Here is a 25,379-nt window from a genome sequence, read left to right as displayed (position 1 = left end):
GGGCTCAGGAAATTGGTCTTTGTGGCTTCCGGTTTGTGCAAGTGGGCGTGATACTATCCCGAAGAAATTTCCTGGGTTATAAACCAAAGAGGAAGTTGTGCTCTCCAGCTCCGTTAGAACAGGAAGGATGATTATTCATTTGTAACAGTTTAAGGCCAGTATAGAACCTTCAATAAAGATCACTCACTTATATATGCCCGTGAGGATACCAGTCTTGCCACACGATGGCCTGAATTTCAACTTACTTTCCTTCTAACCGAAACTGTAATGTAGGAGACCTTGATCTTGCCTTTTATGTTTCATTCACTGTAAGTGAATACTTACGTTAAAGGTGCTAGAGCTCTTCATCAAACTCTTCACAAAACTTACCGACTATGAGAGCATCACTTGTGCCTGAAGGGAAGACAAAAGTAGGAAGGACAACATCAGCCTGGCACACGGCATGATCAACAGGAGATCAGTCAGTGACAAGTCATCCTGATTTTTTCAGCACACAGTCTAATGTTTTTCTAATATAAAAAGCCATTGGTTTCCCTCACCCAACCTCATTTTATCTTGTGCACTCAGCAAAGTATGTTTTTTTTTCTTTGTATCTTAAAATTTTATCATAAAACACAATTACAGCATAGAATTTATAAAACAGTATAAAAGAAAAATATCACACATGACCATACTACCCTGAAAAATCTTTTACTTGGTGAAACTGTTCTAAAATTGTGGTGTACATTTTTCTAGCTTCCTAGGCAGACTAAGCCAGCCTAACTACTTTTTTCTACATTTAGTTCCAGAAAGCTATTTCTGGAAGCTATGATTTCAGGATGCCTCTAGGAGGTCTTCAGGGACTAGAGAGCCTTAAATCAATCTTACTTTTCTAGGACTAATTTCTACTTCTGTCTCTTTCAGCTTGTCAGCTCTAAAAGGAATCAGAAGAATGATAGAAGAGGGTGCAAGTCAGGAGGGGCACCTGGGTGGCTCAGTCAGTTAAGCGTCTGCCTTCGGCTCAAGTCATGATCCCGGGGGTCCTGGGATTGAGCATCCCATCCCCCATCAAGCTCTCTGCTCCGCGGGAAGCCTGCTTATCCCTTTCCCATTCCCCCTGCTTGCGTTCCCTCTCTCGCTGTGTCTCTCTGTTAAATAAATAAATAAAATCTTAAAAAAAAAAAAAAAAAAAAGAGGGTGCAAGTCCTTGGAGTCAAATTGGCTTGGTTAAAAATCAGTTTTATTACTAAATAGCCATATATTTGCCATGTTCGTTGATTTTCTGTATCTCATTTATCTTACCTGTATATTAGAGATCACAGTACATCTAACTCATAAGATCATTCATTCCCTAAATATTTATTGAGAACATATTATGAGCTATTTAATTCTGGGTACTGGGGACACAAGTGAAATAGACAAAAATCCCTGCCCTCATGGAGCTTTTATATATCTATATATTTATATAAATATATAGACATATTTCTCCCCACTTGAAAACCACTTAATGGGACAAACTATTTTCATTACTTTAGGTATAATCATTAACTTGCTCAAGAGCTCATAAAATTAAAAGAACAAATGTAAAGGACTCAGAGAAGTGCTTGTCATAAAGGAAGCACTAATAGATGGATATTAGTTCTTGTTTACTGCCCATAATATATATATCTTTTTCTTCATCACAAATGCAGTAGTATCCAAATAATACAGAAATATGTGAAGTAAAAATAAGAGTCCCTGTAATTTTTCTCCTGTAAAGAATTTGGCTTATAATTTATTTAGTGGACTTCTCTTCCTAGGGCATCTGTGAAATGAAGTTTCAGGATGTAATAAGCCAACAATTCTGGCTATAATCAGTATTCATCGAGGAAGCATCAAGTGATTTTTTGTCTTTTTTTTTTCTTCTTCTTCTTCTTTGTCAGTGTTCTCTGGCGAACAAAATTGCTTTGGCTGAGAACCACTGCTTTTAAAAAAAATCCTGAAATGTTCTGGTACATTCCTTTCTGGGACATTTTCCTGTGATCTAAGTTTTTACGTAGTTATAGACTCTCTGTATCTATCTAATATTTCAACAGTCGAATGAAGTGCTCAATATATGTGAACTTGTATAATCATCACAACCACCTCATGCTATTTGCATGATACCACTATTAACGCTTCTTATAGTTGCACATATTTTTCATCTGGCTAATGTCTTCTAATTTACTTTTCAAAGTACATAAATTCTAAGTCAAATTTGTTGACATTTTATGATTTTCTCTATGCTATCGGAAAGCTCAAAAAGTTGGCCGCCTTCTAGCTGTTTCATAAATATTCTTATGTTTTACCTTAGCTTTTCCATGTTCACCTTTAAAACTTATAACTCTTTATTCCACCTGGTATTTATTAAAGGATAAAAAGAAAGGGTCAAAATGTCTTCAATGCTACCTTATAGCATTTGATTATCTTTTTCTTTCCCATGGATTGATGTCTGTTATTATGTTTTATCTGCAAGATACTTTTATTTTTATTTATAATAGCCTTTATTTTATTAATATCTGCTTTGTTCCATTTATTTATAAAAATAAAGTTGTATGTTGCGCTGGCATAAAGTGATTCATGTATTTATGGCTTTATATTTTGTTTTAATATCTGGTAAGGTTGCTCCTGCAATTATGTGAATTTTCTTTCTCTCACAGTCACATCTTCAGAATACTCTAAAGGCATCCAGTCAGTTCAACAGTGAGATTTTTGCCAAAGAAATAAATATAATTTGATATTAAGGGAGTGTCAAATTTATAATTTGGAAATATTATGTGAGTCAGCTTAGTTAACATGTTTAAGGGATTAACTATAAAAAATAGATATTGAACAACCTTAATATTCAATCATGTATTACAAAAAGAGTTACAAGAATTGTGGAGGGCAGCCTTGCACTAATTTTGATTAAGGGATGATTATACATTGTTAATTTTGCTCATCAGCAACTTGATGTGTACAAGTTTAGGGTTTAGGATTTTCTATCTTATAGCACTCTCCACTTGCCAGCACAGAGCCACTCTTCTACTGAGCTCAATGATACATGATTTTTTAAAATTAATGAATTGATTTTTTATTTAAATTCAATTTAGTTAGCATATAGTGTGTTCTTAGTTTCAGGGGTAGAGTTTAGTGATTCATCATTTGCATATAACACCCAGTGCTCATTACATCAAGTCCCCCCTTAATGCCCATCACCCAATTACCCCATCCCCCCACCTACCTCCCCTCTAGCAACCCTCAGTTCCCTATAGTTAAGAGTCTCTTATGGTTTGCTTCCCTCTCCATTTTTAACTTATTTTATTTTTCCTTCCCTTCCCCTCTGTTCATCTATTTTGTTCTTCAATGAATAAAGAAGATGTGGTATATATATACAATGGAATATGACTCAGCCATCAAAAAGAATGAAATCTTGCCATTTGCAATGACGGGGATGGAACTAGAGGGTATTATGTTAAGAGAAATAAGTCAGAGAAAGACAAATACCATATGATTTCACTCACGTGCAATTTAAGACACATGATTTCTAAATCTGCTCTATCCAGCTATACCAGCTTAAAATCCTGTAGCCTACACCAGTGAGGGAGACCAACTATCTTGTCTCTCCACCTTGGAAAATGCTCCCTCATTCATGTTGAAATATTCTTGAAGGTCTGCCCTACCACTGATGTGCTCCTGACCTTTAAGGCCCACAGGCTATAAACAAATCATTACTGTGCCATGCAATCAACAATAGAGTAATACAGACAAAAAAGGTTCAGAGGGGTTCCTGAGGAGAGATGAATGGGTTGAGCAGTGTGAGAAGAGCAAGGCTCGCCTTATTTTCATTGCTAAGGGCTTTCTGGGAAGAATTACGAGCTCCTGTTATACTCCTTAGCTCTTAGCAGGTGCTATAAACATCACACCACATTCAATGACAGTATAAATGAATGAATGAATAGTAACCATGACTAAGGAAGGACCTACATTTCTTGCAGCTCCATTTACTAGATGTACATATAGCCAGAGGAGGGTTCCATGTGTCATCTGCCTGGCATTGGCTCTGGGGACTGCCTTTCAGAGTATACCCATCTTCACACTCGAAAGTTATATTATCTCCATAGCGATACACTTTTCTCATTTCCAGGTCCTTCCGGATTCCATCCATAAACTCTGGAAGGATACATTTTACCTCTGAAATTAGAAAAATCAGAAGGAAATTGATATTTTATTGTTAATTGTTAGTTGAAATTGCCATAATGGAGAGATCTATGACCCAAACTGCTTTGCCTTAAGCAAAGATGAGTCATGTTTTCAATCAAGAACTATTGACACCCACTCAACATCTTAGGATTTTAAATTCTCTGACTTTCATTTCTTGGGTAAAGTAAGAGAATATGGAATGTATTACACATCCACTTTTAATTATTGACACCTCTGCAACTATGGAAAGATTGGGAGTTAATGATATCCATGTTCTAACACTGGATCCACTTGGGTCACACCGTAAGGAAACAGGAATGTCACATTAACTCTCTCTAGGTATGCAATAGGTACTGGTATTTTGCTTCTTGATTGAATGCATATTTCTGGCTCATTTTTATGCATAGAACAAAGAAGCTAGTAAATCATGATTCTAAATTTAAAACACAATTTTCCTACTTTATTTTATCTCATTTAGCTTATTCTTTGTTTTGCTTTCTTTCTCTGCCCAGCTATCAATACTTTCTTCAACTTCAAGCAAAGCCTGCTTTTTAGTTGTAATTATCCCAACATGAGGTTAAATTATTTTTTTCTGTATAGGAACCAATAAGGTAAAGTATTTCCCAAAGTATGGTCTGTGGTCTTCCTACATCAGAATATGCTGATAGGTTTGCTAAACGTAGACCAAACTCCAGCTCAAAATGTCAGAATCAGAGTTCTTAGGAATGGCACTTAAGATCCTAATTTTAATAAGGTTCCTGGCTGATTTTGCTAATGCTAAAAACCTAGAATGACTGCTATAAAGCACATTCCAAGAGGACAGTTATTAAGACAAAAATGAATTTTACTTGAAAGCAGCTGCCAAGAGAATAGACTATTACCCTTTTATTTTCAGGAGAAGAACCTTCCCAGAGTCTTAATTTGAATACTTAATCTTTGAAGTATTCCCTGAATCTTCGTACTTCTCCATGCTACTAAAGCAAGGAGGGGTAAGTGTTCCTATTTCTGCAGAAACACAGGGACTCTGTAGTTTATGCAGTCCATTCTTGTAAATAAATACAGGAGAGCCATTTACCATCTCTGTAGAGGACCTCATTTTTTCTCTATCTAAAATCAGAGTGTGGCTAGCCAAGGACTTCTGAGACTTTTAGGTTGGGGAGGAACCTTTGGTCCTATAACCACCATGGCAGCCCATAGGACTAACTGCTCCTTAACATTTGAAACACAGGCATGTCTGAAGTCCCTCCTACCTCATCCCTGCCCTTAGCTTAGTTTTCTAAAAAGAAAAGAAAAGAGACAAAAAGCAAATTGCTAACTTAGAGTTGTGCAAAGTCAAAAGAACCACATTTGAAAGGAGACAGAATATAGTGCAGTGTTTAAAAGCATGGGCTGGGCAGAGGCCCAATGCTGGCCCCATCACCCAAGAGCTGCGCACCATGGACTAGTTACTGGGGCTCTCTCTCAATTTCCTCTTCTGTAGAATAGTAAGAATAATCCCACCTCATCAGACTCTTTTGGAGACTAACACAAATAATTTTTATTAAAGACCTCAGTACCATGCTTAGTCACAGAATATTATTTTTAATTCCAAATTTTGTAGTTTTTAAGAATATTACCAACAAAAGATTTTAAGTTTATGCAAACATAGACAGGAATAAAGGCAGTAAGTCTTGGCACTTGTTCTAGGGAAGAGATGAAATAAGCACTTCACCTTTGGTCTTGGAAATTATAATAAGGACCCATATTCAGTAATTCCAGGAATGAATTGCTCTCAACCTTGCTCTATGCTTCAATTTTCCTCACACACACACAAAAAAGTGTGCTTCTAGCCTCTTATTTAAGGTATTTGTGAGGACCACTTGTGACCCTCTGAGGTCCTTCAGAGCTGAGATATATTATTAGTTAAAAGCCTGCAAATCATTTTAAATTGGTGTTTGATGTCGACTGCATTACTGGAAATTCCATCAGTTATTCCTACTACTTTGGTAGAACTGAGAATCCTTGGGTAGCCTCCTTCCCATCTTTTTTTTTTTTTTTCCTTCCCTGCTTTTCTTGCCCTAATGACACTCATTTCACAATCTTCTCAGAAAGATCTCTCAGCCTTATTGGCTCCATGCATCCATTTTCCATTAAAAAACCCAGCAAGAATAAGAAATACCTTTGCAATAATGATCAAACTGGCTCCAGGTTCCCTGGTATGTGCAGAATATGAAGGCTCTTCCCACCAACAAGTAGCCTGGGTCACAGGTGTAGTTGACGGTCATCCCAGGAAGATATGGAGAGGCGTGTCCTTCAATGTAATGCCCATTGTGGATCTTGGGCAGAGGTGGGCATGCTAAGAACAAGATCCCCCCAAAACACAAGAAAAGACATTCAGTTAAACAAAGAAGTACAAATACATCAACATATCTAATAACATCTTTGACTACTAGATACACAGGAAGACCCAGGGCAGGTAGGTCTCAAGGCACCACTTATTTACCGATCAGTGGGAAGACTGACTCTTTTAATGTAGACTTCTCTGCCTTTCATCAGAATCGCCTGTATTCTCTACCCACAAACTGCATCAGACGGGGGTACCACCAGGATCTACAAATGACCACTTCAGTGCTGTCTGTCTTCCCTGGTGCACAGAGCTTGTGTGGCCACAAGCCACACAATGAGCCCCCGATTGTCAGTTACTGTCATTTAATGCCAGACTAACATGTAAAAGGAAGGAGTTTTAGGAGAGGAGAGCACAAAGAGAACACAACCTTGAACTCCACTTCTCTAGGGCATCTTGAGTTCCCGTTGCTAAAAGTGAGAGGAAGAGTCAACAAAATGCAGTCACAGGCCGAGCAGAACACTTAGAAGGAACAAAAGGAATACAAAAATGCCTGCATCGGAGTTTCTTTAGTTATTTCCACAGCATCAAGTCTCAAGTAAAATAAAACCATCAACGTGTGCTTTTTGCTCTGCACACCCACCTATCCAAGAGAAATACAACTTTTTTTTTTTTTAAGTAGGCTCCATACCCAGCAGGGAGCCCAGTGCAGGGCTGAACCCACAACCCTGAGATCAAGACCTGAGCCCAGATCATGAATCAGCTACTCAAATGACTGAGCCACCCAGGCACCCCGAAATACAACTTGTAATAGAGATGGCACCACAGAGTGTTTTCTTTGGCATTTGTTTTTAGTGTTGGAAAATAGTCTCTATAAAGTCTGGGCCTCACTGATTCTCCCCATTCTCTCCCTCCTCTTCTCGCTATCCCACATTCCTCACCCCAGCGGGAAGGGCCATCAGAGTACCACCAATTGGGACACAGCATGGCACATCTAGAACCCAGCTGTTATGCGCCCAGCAGGTAATTCTGTGTGTCTGACTTTTACAAGAAGGCCACGTTCCCAAGCAAAAATGACTGTCCCCATAGAAATGGGGAGGTTCTCGCCTAGATATTATGATCTATATAGGGCATAGGGAAATGTGCACTGACCTGCAGGACCAGCAGGTTCACAGCGAGGGGCAGGGCCGCTCCAAATGCCCCTCCCTTGACTGTCACTTGTGCAGTGAATGGTGCTCTCCCCGATGAGGTTGAAGGCTGGGTGGTGGTCACACGTGTAAGTAATTTCCTTTCCATAGGGAATGTCTCCCTGAGAAGTTCCGGTGTGGTGCCCATTAAGGACAGAGGGAGGATGTGGACAAAAGATTTCTAGAAAGAAAGCAAGAGCTTTAGGTTCCATTAGAGTTTCAATCAAAATGATCATACAACCATGGTGCCCTGGGACTGTATTTTTGCCCTGAGAACACAACTAAGGTGGGTGGATTTAAATATGTAAGACTTTTTCGGAGAAGGAAATAACTGAAGTGAGACTTTAATTACAGTTTATTGCAAAAGTCCAAGACTCTCCAGGTAGCTAAGATTCAATTGGAAAGGCAACTGATTTGTTTTTCAGCAGCTGTTGTTTGCCTGCTTGATGTCTGGCATGAAGACAGTCCTGGGTTGACGTGGGCGGTATAAGACAGATGAGGTTGGCCCTCAAAGATCTGAAGTTGCAAAGAAATCTTAGTAAATCTTTATTAAACATAGACGATTGTTTTCAGCAGCTGTAAATGCTTCTTGATGATTCAAGACCATTATCATCTGTATCAATACCAAATACACAATAGTGTCTTCAGAATACACTGATTCCTATCCGCTCTTCAGAGCCAGATTAAGTGGCTCTAGGAGCCTTTTTTTTTTTTCTTTTGTTTTTTTCTTCCTTCCAAGTTACCAGCTGTCATTTCTTTCTGCTTTTAGTGTATCTGTTTCTAGCAGTTCTCTCCCTAAAACTAATTTGATTCTTTGAATCTGATATGAATTTAGAAATAGATACCCAAGCCTGTCAGAATTGTGTGAATAAACAAAGTGAAGGCCTTCATACAACGAACAGTGAGTGACTTCTCATATCTGGATTTTATCTATGTGTTTGTATTTATCTAAAGCTTACTTATGTATTTACTTTCAGATTTATATGTCTCAGGAAGGTAGAGTTTGCTGGATATCTGAGTTTTATTCATATTGGATGTTCTTACAAAGTTCCATCACAATCCTGTAAGATGTCCAAATAGATTTCTAGCAAGATATTTTAACAGAATCCAGATTAAAAGGGCGATTCACAACTGAACGAAGGTGGTTCTGTATATTACATTTCTACACACCTGTGCTTCAAAATATAAGTGGATGGTATCTCGGAGGCTGCTGTGGATCCAAGGGAGTTGGAATCCAAAGGAATGGGGCGAACTGCCCCACCCACATTTGCTGCAACTGAGGAAAAAGCAAAACTGGAGAAGGCCAAACATGGTGGACACGCACCAGAGATAGAGAATTTGCAGAGGTCCAGTCAGCCTCACGGGAGAAGCAGGCGCCCATCCAGGCAGGACAGAGAGGAGATTGGAGGCAGAGGAGAAGGAGGATCTTTTTTTTTTTTTTTTAAAGATTTTATTTATTTGACAGAGAGATAGAGAACACAAGTAGGCAGAGCGGCACGCAGAGGGAAAGGGAGAAGCAGGCTCTCCGAAGAGCAGGGAGCCAGACGTGGGGCTCTATCCCAAGACCCCAGGATCATGACCCAAGCCAAAGGCAGCTGCTTAACCGACTGAGCCACCCAGGTGCCCCGGAGAAGGAGGATCTTGAGGAGCCAGCTCCCTCTTCAGGGCCAGAGACCTCCCTAACGGAGCAGGTAGAAAGCGGAAGTGGTGAGTGATCGAGTGGACCCATTTCTCTCCAGCTGCGCAGATTTCTGAGAAGGGACCTCTGCGACTGGGGGAGAGAGGAAGGGGAGGGAGAGGCAAACAAGAATAACAAAGGGCATTGAAGGAACCTGTTCCCTGGCCATCAGCTTTGGGATTTCAGCAGGAGGTTCAGCAGGAGGTACTCTGGGAGTACCCCGACTTGAGGATTCCGCCCCATGTTGGGTTGTGGGCACCCACAAAGTAACAGGGACTAAGCCCACACCTCCCCCAACTCTGCCTTCAGCTTTTTCTACACCAGCTTTTTTAAAACCAGTGCTCCCCAGTGCAGCCCAGAGCCAATGCAGGTACAGAGAAACCAAAAACTTGAGCTATAAAGCGCCACCTTCTGGAAATCAAAGGAATGGTTTCTAATTGCAAGTATGTTGAACTGCAGTAAACAAAGGTATGTGCTACTTCAAATGGGACGGCAGAGACACATTTTGTCAAACACTGTGAAAAATCACAGGAACATCGTATGGCAAGTGATCGATCTCAAAGGCATGGAATGTTGCAATCTAAGTGATTAAGAATTCAAAACAGCTGTTACGAAGAGATTCCGTGAGCTACAAGAAAACTCAGAAAGGCAATTCGGTGAACTCGGGAATAAAATTAATGAACAGAAAGAGTTCTTTACCAAGATGTGGTGTGTATATATATATGTAGATATATATATGATAGAATATTATCAGCCATCAAAAAGAATGAAATGTTTCCATTTGCAACCATGTGGATGGAGCTAGAATGTATTATACTAAATGAAATAAGTCAATCAGAGAAAGACAAATACCATATGAATTCATTCATATGTGGAATTTAAGAAACAAAACAGATGAACATATAGTATGGGAAACAAACAAAAAAGGAGATAGAGGGAGACAAACCATAAGAAACTCTTTTTTTTTTTTTTTTAAAGATTTTGCTTACTTATTTGAGAGAGAGAGCCTGAGCTGGGGAAGAGGGAGAGACAGACTCCCCACTGATCAGGGAGCCCGATGCAGGGCTCAATCCCAAGACCCAGGGATCATGACCTGAGCCGAAGACAGATGCTTAACCAACTGAGCCACCCAGGTGTCCCCCATAATAGACTTTTAACGATAGAGAACAAACTGAGGGTTGAGGGAGGGAGATTGGTGGCGGATGGGATAGATGGGTGATGGGTATGAAGGAGGGCACTTGTTATGATGAGCACAGGGTGTTATATATAAATGATGAATCACTGGATTCTACTCCTGAAACCAATATTGCACTGTATGTTAACTAACTAAAGTTTAAATAAAACTTTGAAAAAAAGAAAGAGTTCTTTATCAGAGAGATTGAAATTAAAAAAAAGAACCAGACACAACTAAACCACCCTTTTATTTATGCACAATAAAGTTTTCTATTTCTCTAAAACAAACAAACAAACCAACAAACCAGACAGAAATTCTGGAGATGACGAATTCAATGAATCCAATGAAGAATAGGTTAGAGAGTTTAGGAAATAGGACAGATCAGATTAAGAATAGGTTAGTGACCTGGAGGATAGAAATTTAGAGATAACTCAGAAAAGGAGAGAGAACTAAGATTTTTAGAAAGTGATGAAACCCTATGAGAGGTAGTAGATATGAGAAAAACAGATATAAGGACAACGGGTCCACCAGAAGAAGAAGAGAGGGAGAAGGGAGCAAGAAGTATCTTTAGAAAAATAGTAGCTGAGAACTTCCCTAATATGGGGAAGGAATGAAACATATAAAGCCAAGAAGCTAATAGAATACCCTATTATCTCATTGCAAAAAGACCCTCCCCAAAATATCTTTTTTTTAAAAAGATTTTAATCATTTATTTGACAGAGAGAGACACAGTGAGAGAGGGAACACAAGTGGGGAAGAGGGAGAAGCAGGCTTCCCGCTGAGTAGGGAGCCCGACGCGGGGCTCAATCCCAGGACCCTGGGATCATGACCTGAGCCGAAGGCAGACGCTTAATGACTGAGCCACCCAGGCGCCCCAACCCTCCCCAAAATATCTTGTAATGAAACTGCCAAAAATCAATGATCAAGGGGAAATGAACGATATATTCAAAGTGGTGGAAGAAAAATTGCCAGCCAACAATACGTTATCTAGCAAGATTAGCCTTCAGATGTGAAGGAGAAATAAAGGCTTTCCCAGAAAAACAAAAACTGAGGGAGTGTCACCACCACCATCGCGAGACCTGCCTTACAAGAAATGTTGAAAGAAGGTCTTCAGCTGAAATGAAAAGACATCAGCGAGTGACATAACAGCAAGTGAAAATACAGAGTACTCTAGCAAAGGTGAAGAATAAATCCGAAAACCGCAACTCTCTATTGTTACCCACCTAATTATAATATTAAAGCTCACAGAAAAGAGCATTCAATAGAACTGTATCTACTATAATTTCGCAATGACCTCACAGCATGAAAAGAAGTAAACTAACAACAAAAATACAAAAGGGGAGGAGTAGAAGGCTGGAAGCTTTATAGGTGAATGAAGATAAGGCGTTATCGGCTCTGAAGCCCGCCAGGTCCGGAAGCCTGGGTCATCCAGGTTCTGCTAGGAGAAGCCAAGCTTCCCAGAGAATGTTTCAGAAAAAGTGATGTGGAACGGGGGCGTTTTGCAGACTCCTAAGAGACCTCCAGAGAAGACATGGCTTCCAGAGAAAACACGAAGAGGACAAACAGAATGCTAAGAATAAGTCAGCTGGATGCACTTGAACTTAAAAGGCTCTGGAGCAGCTGGTTTGGCCCCAGTTTACTCTCTCCTTTCATGGATTTAAGACAGGTCCCTTCGCCCACTTTGAACCAGAGGTGAAAGGGTTCTTGTGGCTTTTCTTGTGGCGATTGACCATTTACTCTAAAAATGCCACCGTAAGACAGTCCATTTTGCATATTCAGTACAAAAAACGATGTTTCCCCAAAGCCCAGGTACCAGCCTCCATGGCTACAACACCTGCCACCACCTGTTTTGAAACCGCCATTTGGCGTCATTTGGCAAAGCCAGGCAGTGCGTAAATATTGTGGTTGAACTTTTGAAATTAGGAGGGCTGGTTAATTTCCTGATTTTCCTTCAGAGGGGCAAGTTTGCAACTTTGCCAGAACGTTCCCTAGCCATTCGTTCTGTATGTCACAAGCCCCGAAAGAAAATGTGAAGTTGGCTTTGAGTATATGACCAGGGAACTTCTCTGGCATGGTTTTGCTGAGTTTCAGATTTTTCTCTTACCACGTATTAATATCCAGAAGTTGAAAGCTGAGTGATCTTCATGATGTATTCCTCTTACTGGTGTTCCTAACAGTGACAAGACATTAGCCACCAGCGGCAAACAGTGTTCTCTGTGTGGAGAGTGGCCCCCGCATGCCTCAGACTGGAGGAGGTGAGCATATGTTCTGTTACTGCTGTGTGAAGAGTAGTTTCTTATTTGACAGGTACTTTCCTTGTCCTAAGTGTGGCACACACATACACAGTGTACAGCCACTGAAATCAGGAATCAAGATGTCAGAAGTGAATGCTCTTTAGAAACTCAGATTGTTTCCTCTAAGGAAAACTGTATTATGTTCAATACTTAATATTAATCATCCTAAGCATACTGTTTTGGTGTCTTTTATGAGGGGATGTGCTTCTCAGCTACGGTCTTCTGTTCCTTTCCAAGCATGACGAGTTCTAATCACTAGAAACCACATGATTCTGAATATATCAGGTAAACAATAATGTCTATTTTTCTTTAAATCATTGCATTCAATTCTTATGGTCGAGAATAATGGACAGTTTTTTGTCAGACTACTAAAAATGCTCTTTCAGTTTGCTACTTCCTAGAAAGAGGTTAGAGTCTAAAATGATTTTGGAGACTCTGGGATGAGTGTGTATTTATTTTTAGAGATGGCGTTATAAGATCATAATCTGACAATGATAAGACCCTGGTGTTTTGAACCTTTAAGATCTAGTGCCCCAGTTGTAGTTTTAAGGTTTTCTCTAAAACCTGTTTTTGAGGGGTTCAGTTGGCTTCATGCTCAGGCAAAATGATGGCCACCAGAGGCTCCAGACTGATGTTCTGCCAGCTTTCTGGTCCCCCTGGAGTGAGAGCTTCTTGCGTAATAGTTCCAGCTAAGTCCAGGACCCCACTGTCATTGGTCTGCCTGGGATTACACATTTGTGAAGCAGGACAGAAAAGGACTACTCTTGATTACTAGCTGTGTACCACGTGGACCCACAGTAGGAGAACAGGCAGTTCACCACAGGAAAGTCAGGCGCCATCATAAGAATAGTGGATGTTGGGCAGCTAAAAACAATAGATCCCTACTAGAGTCTACATTTGCCTTTTTTATATCAAAAGTCTGTATGCATTCTGTAATTTTACCAGTGATCCGGTTGATCAGGACATAAGTAACTGAACGGTTGACTCAGACTGCAGATTTAAAAGGATTAAATAAATCAACATTTTGTTACACCAACAACAACACAAAAAGATAAGGCATTAATCAGCATAAAAAGGACTATTTTCTCTATGAGACGCCACGTGGTAACCGCAAAGCAAAAATCTAGAGTCATGAAACATAAAAAATGAGGTGGATGACCAAATCACCATAGGAAATCACCATTTTTGCAAAGATAGAAACAGAGGGAAAAAGAAACAAAGAAGGAACAAGACAACCAGAAGGCAAATGATACAATGGCAGTAATAAGTCCTTATGTAGCAATAGTTACTCTAAATACAAATGGATGAATTCACCAATCACAAGGCCCAGAGTAGCTGAAGGCACAGATTCAGCTGAATTCAGAGTAGTTGAATTTGATAAGAAATAAGACCCAATTACATGCTGCCCACAGGAAATTCATTTCAGCTCTGAAGACACATAGGCTCAACGTGAAGGGATGGAGAAGGATATTCTATGCAAGTGGAAATCAAAAGAATGTGGGAATACCCATACTTTATATAAGACAACATAGACTTCATGCCAAAAATGATAACAAGAGACAAAGAAGGTCATTATAAAGTGATAAAAGGGCCAATCTATGTAGAAGATATAATAATTGTAAGTATATACACACCCAACATCGAAGCGCTAAATCTATTAGGCAAATACACAGAGATCTAAAGGGAGAAATGGACAACTATACAATAATAATAGGGGACTTCAGTTCCTCTATATGAACAATGGATAGTTCAGACAGAAAATTAACAAGGAAACATTGGAATTGAACCATACTCTAGAACAAATGGACTTGACAGATAGATATAGAACATTCCATCCAACAGCAGCAGAATACACATTTTTCCTGAGTGCACACAAAACATTTTCCAGGATAGATCATATGATAGGGCACAAAACAAATCTCAGCAAATTTAAGATGACTGAAATCATAACAACTATTTTTTTTCTGACCACAATAGACGTATTTTTTTCCTAGAAATCTACAAGAGGAAAACTGGAAAATCTATGTGGAAACTAAAAACTATGTGGAAACTAAACAACCCACTTCTGAACAACCAATGGATCCAAGAAGAAATTAAAAAGGAAATTAAAAAATGATCACAGGACAAATAAAAATGGAAATACAACATACCAAATCTTATGGGATGCCTCAAAAGCAGTTCTGGGAGGAAACTTTATAGTGATAAATGCATATAGTAAGAAACCGGAAAGATCTCAAATAAACAACCTTACTTTACACTTCAAGGAACCAGAGAAAGAAGAACAGATTAAGCCCAAAGTTATCAGAAGAAAGGAAACAGTAAGATCAGAGTGGAAATAAATGAAATAGAGAACAGAAAAACAATAGACGATATCAACAAAACTAAAAGCTGGTTTTATGTAAAGATAAACAAAACTAACAAACTTTTAACCAGACTAACTAAAAAGAGAGAGAGAGAGAGAAGACTCGAATAAATAAAATTAGAAACGATAAAGGAGACATTACAACAGAAATACAGAGGACCATAAGATATTATTATGAACAATTATATGCCACAAATTAGATAACCCAGAAGAAATGGATAAATTTCTAGAAACATAAAAACTACCAAGACCAACTCAGGAAGAAACAGAAAATCTAGGAGTGCCTGGGTGGCTCAGTTGGTTAAGCGTCTGCCTTTGGCTCAGGTCATGATCCCAGTGTCTGGGGACTGAGCCCCCTTGGTGGGCTTCCTGCTCAGTGGGGAGCCTGCTTCTCCCTCTCCCTCTGCGTGGTGCTCCTCCCTGCTCTTGCGCTCTCTCTCTCAAATAGATAAATAAAATCTTAAAAAAAAAAAGAAATAGAAAATCTGAAGGGACCAATAACTAGCAAAAAGATACTCAGTAATCAAAAACCTCTCAACATTGAAAACTCTTGGGCTGATAGCTTCACTGATGAATTCTACCAAACGTTCAAAGAAAAATTAATACCAACCCCTCTCAAACCTTTCCAAACAACTGCGAAGATGAGAATATGTCTAAACTCATTCTATGAGACCAGCATTAGATTACCCTGACACCAATGCCAGATCAGGACACCACAAGAAAAGTAAACTATAGACCAACATCCTTGATGATATAGATGCAAAGTTCTCAACAAAATATTAGCAAGCCCAATTCAAACACATAAAGAGGATTATACAGTATGACCAAGGGGGATTTATCCCTGGGATGTAAGGATGCTTCAACCAACACAAATCAATAAATATAACACATCACATAATAAAATGAAAAATTTAAAATCATATGATCATCTCAATAGAGGCAGAAAAGAGCATTTGACAAAATACAATATCCTTCATGATAAAAACCCTTGGCAGATTGGGTATAGAAGGAACATACCCTAATGTAATAAAGGTCATATGTGACAAACACATGACTAACATTATACCCAATGGAGAAAAATGGGAAGTTTTTTCTCTAAGATCAGGAACAGGACAAGGGTGCCTACTCTTACCGCTCTTAGTGTGGTACTGGACATCCTAGCTAGAGCAATTAGGCAAAACAACAAAATAAAAGTCACACAAACTGGGAAGGAACAAGTAAAACTGTCACTATCTGCAGATGATATGATTCTGTAGAGTGAAAATCCAAAAAACTCAAACAAAAAAACACTTGGAACTAATCAGTGATTTCAGTAAAGTTGCAGGATATGAAATCAAGATACAGTAATCATTTGCTTTTCTATACACTAAGAATGAAACATCTGGATAAGAAATCAAGAAAACTTTCCCATTAACAATAACATCAAAAAGAATAAAATACTTAGGAATAAATTTAATAAAGGAAGTGAAAAATCTGTATAATGAGAACTACAAGATCTGGCTGAAAGAAATCAAACAAGACACAAACAAATGGAAAGACAACCTGTGTTCATAGATTGGAAAAATAAATATTGTGAAAACATCTATACTACCCAAACCCATCTATAGCTTCAGCGTAATCCACATCAAAATACCAATGACATTCTTCACAGAAATAGAAAAAAAAATCCTAAAATTTGTCTGGAACCACCATGTAAACACAAATCAACACACAAAGACCCAGATTGGCCAAAGCAATTTTGATGAATAAGAACAAAGCTGCAGGTATCACATTCTGATTTCAAACTATACTACAAGGCTACAGTAATAAAAACAGTATGGTACTGGCACAAAATCAGATACATAGGCCAATAGAACAGAGTAGAGAGCTCAGAATGAAGTTTCTAGTTATACAGCCAATTTATAGTTGACAAGAGAGCCAGGAGCACCACTCAAAAAAATTCACTCAAAATGGATCAAAGGCTTAATATAAGACCTGATACCATAAGACTCCCAGAAGAAAGTGAAGAGAAGAGTGTCCTTGACATTGGTCTTGGCAATGACTTTTTGGATATGACACTAAAGCACAAACTTGAGCAAAATCAACAAATGGGACTACAAGAAACCTGAAAACTTTTGCACAGCAAAAGAGACAATTAACAAAATGAAGAGGCAACCTACAGGATGGAAGAGCATTTTGCAAGCAATATATCAGATAAGGGGTTAATCTCCAAAATATACAAAGGACTCACACAACTCAATAACAAAACCCAAACAATCTGATTTAAGAAGGGCAAGGGTACACTTATCTTGCTGAGCACTGAGTAAGGCATAGAATTGTTGAATCATTATATTGTACACCTGAAACTGATATAACACTGTATGTTAATTATACTTCAATAAAAAAATGGGCAAAAAACCCTAAATACACCTTTTTCTTAAGAAGACATAGAAATGGCCAACGGGTACATGAAAAGATGCTCAACATTGCCAATCATCAGGGAAATGTAAATCTACACCACAATGAGGTGTCACTTCATGCCCAGTGGAATGGCCATCAGCAAGAAGACAAATTTTAACAAGTGCTGATGAGGGTGTGGAAAAGATAGCTCCTGTACACAATTGAGGCAGCTACAATGGAAAACAGTATTGAGGGTCCTAAAAAATTTAAAAATAGGACTCCCATATGATCCAGTTACCCATATGATTCCACTTCTGGGTATTTATCCAAAGAAAAGTAAAACACTAACTCAAAAACATATGGGGCGCCTGGGTGGCTCAGTGGGTTAAGCCTCTGCCTTCGGCTCAGGTCATGATCCTGGGGTCCTGGGATCAAGCCCAGCATCAGGCCCCCTGCTTAGTGGGGAGTCTGCTTCTCCCTCTCCCTCTGCCCCTCCCCCTTCTCATGCTCTTGCTCGCACTCCCTCTCTCTCTCAAATGAATAAACAAAGCCCCAAAACATATATGCAACCCATCTCATTGCAGCATTATTTACAATAGCCAAGATTTGGAAACAACTGTGTTCAACAATAGATGAATGGATAAAGAAGATGTGGTGCCTATATACAATGGAATATTATTCGGCCATGAGAAAGGAGGACATCCTGCCATTTGCTGCAACATGGAGAGACTTTGAGTACATTATGCTAAGTGACATAAGTCAGAGAGAGAAAGATAAGTACTATACAGTACCACTTACATGTGTAATGTAAAAAAAGCCAAACTTGTAAAAATAGAGAATAAAATGGTGTTTACCAGGGGGTAGGGTGTGGGGGGACAGGACAGATGTTGTTTAATAGTACAAACTTCCAATGAATAGTAAAGAAACCCTTAGAGAGATAATGCACAGCACATTGCATACAGGCAATATTGTATGATGATCATCAAATGTGCTAAGAGATGAGAACTTAATTGTTCTAACTACTAAAAAGAAAGGATAATTATGTTAAAGTGTTAGAAGTGTTAATTATCACTACAATAGCATCATATTACAACGTATGATAGTAACAAATTAACATGCTGTACACCTTAAATTTACACAATGCTGTATGTCAAATATATTTCAAAAAAAAAAGAAAAGGGAGAAAAGAAATATAAAAGATAAGGCATGAGAAATGAAATATTCACAGATTCAGAGGTAAATGGTAAATGATTACTATGTTCTATCATCACATAATAATTTTTAAATACTCATGTAAGTGCCTACATACATGTTCGCATACACATATATGGATAACCAATACTGACTCAGTTAAAGGTTTATTGACCTATAAATAGAGATGTGGAAACATTTTTCATGAAAGACATCCCCCTGGAAAATTGATATGGTAATTGATGATATCTTCCTATTTTGAATTTTTTTCAGAGAATTTTAAATTTTTGGCAGGTAAAGGAGGCACCTTGTATATGGCTCCTCATCCATTTCTTTGAATCTTTAAAAGCCAATGTTATTTTCTTTTTATGAATACTTGTGAATACAATGAACACATTTCTTAGGGAAAATTTATAAAATATGGACAAGCAAAAAGAAGAAAATGATGATGGTCCAAAAAGAACGATTTTTAACAACTTAATGTATATTGTTTCAGATATGTATGTATTCATATGCTCCTGTGGCTATGAATATATTTTCAGTTACAGTATCATATTTGGTGGCTGAATAATATTCAGGCATGTAGATAACATAAATACACTATCTGTTTCCACTCGGGTGAGGCATCTCAATCTCTAATTTCTTATGGCATACTTTTTGCCTTTCTTCAAAACTTATCAAACTTCTTCCATTAGCTGTTTTCCAATCGTGCTGAGCATTTAGATTTTTAACATTTTCTGCTGTCCTAAATATTGTTGCATTGAGTGCCTGTGGACCAAAATCATGGGAAAATTCCATGATTATTTCCTTGGGATAAATTCTGGGAAATAGAATTACTAGGTGAAAGGGCATTTACATTAAGGCTTTTGTATATATTGCTCATAAGCCTTCCAGATGTTTATGCCCACTTTCACTGTCATCAATTCTGTGTGTGATCCTGATTTCTTCCAGCCTTAATATTTTACCAATTTGCAATCCATCACTCATCCATGCTCCTCAGAGTTTTGGAAGTTCACCTTACAACATCCCACTGAAAAGATGCAGGGTCAACTAATAAAGAACAAATACAACCAGGGCATGAACCTGGAAGAATCTGAAGAAAGGATAAAGTGCAAGATGACCTGTGGCATAGGGCAATCACTAAGATTTATGAGATCTTATTTCATTTTTCAGAGTAAAAATAATAAGGAAGGGAGTAATCTACTTCTTGGGCTTATAATGTGCTATTAAGAGGTGGTAGAGACAAATTTTATTTTTTTCACTGTCTTTTAAATTTAGTCATGAGGAAAATTTTTACCCTGGAAAGTGTTTACTATCAAATTAGGAAAGGAAGGCAATCTTACCTGAGTTCCAGAAAATAACCTCCTAAAATAAAGAAACACCTGGAGGACTATGCAGCACATGACTCCAATTTTTGAATATCTGAGAGACTACTCTCTGCAAGATGGACTGGATTTCCTCTTTGTAACACAGGGCAGATTTGGATGGAACAGAGGGAATTGTGGGAAAAAAACCACTTCAACTCACCCTCACACATAGGTGCTTCCTTATCCCAAGTGACCGTACTGCCCAAGAGGAGACAAACTGCGGAAGGAGAGCCAATGAGTCGATACCTAGAAGCAAAGAATGGAAAATTATACTCTACACTTATTTTCTACTTAAGTCACCATGAGAAAAGAATAGCAGGTAGATGTTACAAATTACAGGCAGATTAAAACAAAGGAGATGTCAAGGAAAGAAACCTCATCTCCATCTGCAAATTGGTCCTTTACTTCTAAGGACAAGTTTACATTCTCACCGCTTTCATCCATGTTTATTGCTAGTCCCTCACCACTGAATGCAATAATGCCCTTCTTCATGGGACATATTGTACTTGTCTTTATGGAACCTCAAGAGCTATTCTCTCCATGTGTACTTCCATCTGGGAAATGATAAGCTCCTGGATTAACAGGGAAGATGTCTTATTGAAATATTTATATTCTCTAGCACCTTGCCTAGAGACTTTCAACCACGTGGTACTCAAAAAATAGCTGTTGAGTGAAGGATAGGATGATGGCTTTGCTAAGATGACTCAAATGTAAAAAGTGGGAGTACTTACCTATTGTGCCATAAAATCATTCATAGTAGGTCACGAAGATTGGAACATTTCATCATCACTTACTTTTTTATTTATTAGGTACCTATATTGTTATTGTAAGAAATGTCACAAAGAATATTCAACTAAGTTATTCACACATTGCATGTACAGTAGGGTTAAATTTGACTAAGTAAAAAGGCAAGGGGTATAATGTAATGTCATATAATAGTGAGTAGTTACTGGAACAGCTAAGAGCTTTGCTTCTTGATTACCCGAGACATGTGATCAGGGCGGTAACCATTTGTAGCAGAGTCTACTGGTATCTCTAGTATCTACTTTCCTTTTTTCATTAGTGATGGAACCCTGTATTTTTAACTGGGCCATTGGCCACCTTCATTAAAGGTTCCCTACGGTTGTGTATAGCCATGTGACCAAGTTCTGGCTGCAGGGATGCACCTAGAGTGTCTCGTGAAACTTCTGGAAAGTGTCTTTAAAGGAATGGGTATTCCTTTCTTCCATTGTTTCTCTTTGCTGGCTGGAGTTGGACATGTGATGACACAGAGTCTCAAATGGAAGGATCCCAGGTTAATGTGAATCATGGAGCCACCTCTTAGCCCTGGATTTGCACATTTTACTGTTTTCTTGAAGGACTGCCCCTGCTTCTTAACCTGAGAGAGAAGTAAAATGTTATCTTGTTTAAGCCTCTGTTATTTTGTTTGTTCTGTCTTTTACAGCTTAATCTAATCCTAACTTATATACCAGGTCTTCCAAAATCAGTGACATAAAGGTGACGGGAACTATGTGGGTAGAGCAATGGCAGTGAATACTTTTGTAGACACATTGAGTCACTTTTATATTTAGGTAGTGATTGAGTTTTACTTATTGTTGCTTGTTTTTTTTTTTTTTTTATTAACTATGTTGTAAAATCTTTTCAAATGTGCCAACAAAAATTTACTCTTCAAAATTTCTTCAAAGAAACAATTTGAGAAGCAGTAGTGTATTTCCCTCTGCCTTTCTCCTATCATACATTTAACAGTTGTCTTAAGAGCACAGGATCATGGATGTTCCCTGACTTTTGACTATAGACATTGCTCTTAATGTGTTCACTATGACTAAGTTAGAGAATTGAAGTAAAAAATGTGAGGCAGGTTCCAGTCTATGTATGGCTGTAAAAAATGGAATATTTTTGAATGTATTATGAAACACTAATATGCTCCAGTAACAATTATGTTGTAATTTTTCTGACTTGATTTCCCATCTCTCTGAAATTCTTTTACTCAAGCCTACTCCTTAGCTTCCCTGGACATTAGGAATTCAGGTGGCCATGAAGCTAAACCACTGATCAAGAAGAGCCATGAGATTCCCTTCCCTGTAGGCAATATGCACACTGTGCAGAAGCATGCTGAGACAGACATTAGAGACGCTATTACATAAGGTCAGGGATGGGATATGTAGCGGCTGGAACATGGTGCTACTTCTGTCCTTCCTATTTTGTTCATGGACTTTCAACTAGTTTGGAGTAGAGGGAATCTATGGAGACATTCAATAGGCTGCAAATGATTAAAAGTAGCTCACAGATATGATTCTGCAGCACATTCAACTGTGTGTTAAACTTTGTATCTTACAGAGAATGTAAGCTTTCTTTCTAGGAGCCATTTATAAAAGTTGTAACATATTCCTCAGAGTGTACCCCCAAAAATTTGCACATAGGAAAAATCGAAACAGCTATACACTCTCATTATAATACAATAACACTAGCAATTTAATAACCACAGGATAAATACAAAATTCAAAAGTTTGGATCTTGGTCAAAGACAAAAGTAAAACAGCCATTGCAGATTACCTGTAGGATAAGCATAACACATGATCAGCGAGTCATGTGCTCCACTCTTCAAAGTGTTTGACATAGATTCACTTACTTAATATTTAAAATAATGCTTTGAAGTGAATATTATGCCTAGCCCCCATTTTACAAGAGAGAAAACAGAGTTTAACAAATCTGTTCAAATTCACATGACAGATATTGAGGTTAGAGTTTGAATGTCAATTGGCCTCAGCAGCCTGTAGTGATAAACCTGACATTATTCAGTGCCTTCATTATAAATGCTGATGCAAATGTTACTCTTTGAAAATTTCTGGGGTGCTAATGCCAAAACTGTCTTTAGAGAACATTTAATACTTTTGTTATTTGACAAGAAAAATTTCAGGGGCACTTGGGTGTCTCAGTTGGTTAAACATCTGACTTTCGCTTAGGTCATGATCTCAGGGTCCTGGGATAGAGCCCCACGTCTGGCTCTGTGCTAAGTGGGGGGTCTGTCTGTCCCTCTGTCCCCAACCCCTGTACTCTTTCTCTCTCTGTCTCAAATAAATAAATAAATAAATAAATAAATAAATAAATAAATAAAAATCTTTTAAAAGATAAAAAAAAATTCAAATAAATGAACCCAACATTTTACTTTGATGTTTTAAAGATTATAAACATGAACATATAAAGGAAGCCGGTCTGAGGAATTAATAAATCAATAAGTATGAAAGATAGAATAGAAATGGTAAGTCTAAGAGCAGTTTCTTTAAATAAATAGAATAGAAATGATAAGTAAATCTAAGAGCAATTTCTTTAAAGGCTGATTAAAACAAACAAATCTTGGCCAATTGTAACTTCACAAAATAACAATTCTACAGATTTACATAAGAATGAGAAAATAGTTATAAGCATAGATATTGAGGAAATTTTATAAAGTACACATTATAAAATACTTTATAAAAATATTATGTCCTCTCTATCCCAATGAAATTGAAAACATCTGTGAGATGTGTCATTTTGTAGGAAAAATATAATTTATCAGGTTATACTTAAAAATAGGTAGAACAGCTGATAAACCCATATCTGTCTGAGTCTCTGTTTTCAATCTGTTTGAATACATACCTAGGATTGGAATTGCTGTCACAGGGTAATTCCAGGGTAACTTTGGAATCACTGAACTGCTTCCCACAGCGGCCGCATGAGTTCACATGCCCACTAGCAACCACAAGGGTTCCATTTTCTCTACATCCTCCTTACACTTTTATTTTTCATTAAAAAAAAATTATTAGAGCCATCCTATAACATGTGAAGTAGGTTTGATGTGTGTTTTTTTAATGACTAATAATATTTAGTATCTGTTCATGTGTTTCCTGGAACATTTGTATATCCTCTTTGGAGAAACGTCTATTCCAATCCTTTGCCCATTTTCTCAATTGCATTGTAAGCATTTCTTTTGTTGAATTGCAGGACTTCTTTCTATAATCTGTGTATGAAATCCTTGTTAGAGAAATGATTTACAAATATTCTTTGCCAATCTGTGGGCTCTCTTTTCACTGTCTTGATAATGTCATTGATGTTGACTGGGGCTACAGTCATTTGAAGGACTGATGAACTAAGAAATCAGAAGTCCTTGTTGGGAGCAGGAGGGCGGTGGTGAGGGCAGAATCGATGATTTTCAATTGAGCTCAATGGACATCTGGGTTACATGTGAATTTTCAGATAAAAATCCTAGAAGAACTCATAGCAAAATATTAACTATGATGAGTGGTAGAATGCTGGGTGGTGATTTTTTTGATCTTTGTGTTATTCATGGCTTCCAAATATGTCTGATGCATATATGTTTATTTTTCTAATCCAATAAAATAAAATTCTATTTTTTTCTCTGAATTTATTGTGGCAACTGAAAGTTGGTACACATTCCTTAACTGCTCCCTCTACATTGAGGCAATGGTATGTATCTAGCATGGTTCCCTGTGCCAAGGAAGAGTTGAGGGCAAGAACTCCATGAATGTTCCCGCTCGTTGTACATGTTAATAGTTACATTGCCCAGAGCTACTACATCATTAAGACTTCCTCTCCAACCCCTACTTCAAGGTCCTCCAACTCAGCTATAGTACTTGCTGATCTTAGTTAAGAATGTTGCCTGCATTGTTCCACTAGCATTTCTCCTTTTACTCATTTAGCAGGCTGGTCCTTTTTATCCAGTGAATATCTTACCAGGTTTCACATGTATTACCTTCAGCAGGAACCTGGTGCCCTCCCCTCATTGAAATACAAATAGAGATTGCTACTTCTTTTTTATATTCCTTTGTCCATATGCCAATGTTCAAGGTACCATCTCTACCCAGAAGTCCTTATTGCTAACTTTTTGAAGTGCAGGTGATAGTCTAGTCTGCTTGTGTCAGACTAGGTCAGAGATAGTATTGTTCTGGAACTCATATCCTAGCGATAGTGTTCTCAACTCACCCTTCATTACAAGAATAATGAACTGTTGATCCAAACTGGGTATCTGTGTTTATATGCACCATGCCATTGAAGGGTTCTGGTGGAGCTTCACATGATTTTCCTACGGGAGAGAAGCAGAATTTGGGGCTAGGTGTAGAGTTCAATTTACCTTTGTTTTTAAGGTTTAGCCCGGAGTGTAGCATACTGAACAGCCTATATACTTCTGATTCCTCCACAGAAATGACTGCTTTGAGGAAATTCACCATACAAGCTTAGAATCAAGCAG

The 25,379-nt window shown here is 38.2% G+C and overlaps 1 protein-coding gene and 1 pseudogene across 1 annotated transcript in view; one reads left to right on the top strand and one right to left on the bottom strand.

Moving 5' to 3' along the window:
* Positions 1 to 9: 9 nt before the first annotated feature.
* LOC116643532 (complement receptor type 1-like) overlaps positions 10 to 25,379 on the bottom strand; it is a 61,209-nt gene continuing 35,839 nt past the window's right edge. Inside the window, exons 11-16 of the mRNA XM_032422392.1 lie at positions 25,115 to 25,214; positions 20,295 to 20,380; positions 7,655 to 7,870; positions 6,338 to 6,514; positions 3,964 to 4,170; positions 10 to 393 (exon numbers count right to left, since the gene is read on the bottom strand). Of these exons, the coding sequence (XP_032278283.1) occupies positions 335 to 393; positions 3,964 to 4,170; positions 6,338 to 6,514; positions 7,655 to 7,870; positions 20,295 to 20,380; positions 25,115 to 25,214 (845 nt within the window). The 3' untranslated portion in view covers positions 10 to 334. The remainder of the gene's footprint in view (positions 394 to 3,963; positions 4,171 to 6,337; positions 6,515 to 7,654; positions 7,871 to 20,294; positions 20,381 to 25,114; positions 25,215 to 25,379) is intronic.
* Positions 12,073 to 12,939, top strand: LOC116643533 (annotated as a pseudogene).

The sequence above is a fragment of the Phoca vitulina genome, unplaced genomic scaffold (genome assembly GCF_004348235.1).
Source record: "Phoca vitulina isolate PV1807 unplaced genomic scaffold, GSC_HSeal_1.0 scaffold26, whole genome shotgun sequence".
Lineage (NCBI taxonomy): Eukaryota > Metazoa > Chordata > Mammalia > Carnivora > Phocidae > Phoca > Phoca vitulina.
Note: the sequence above shows the minus strand (reverse complement) of the source record. Positions and strands in the feature narration are given on the sequence as shown.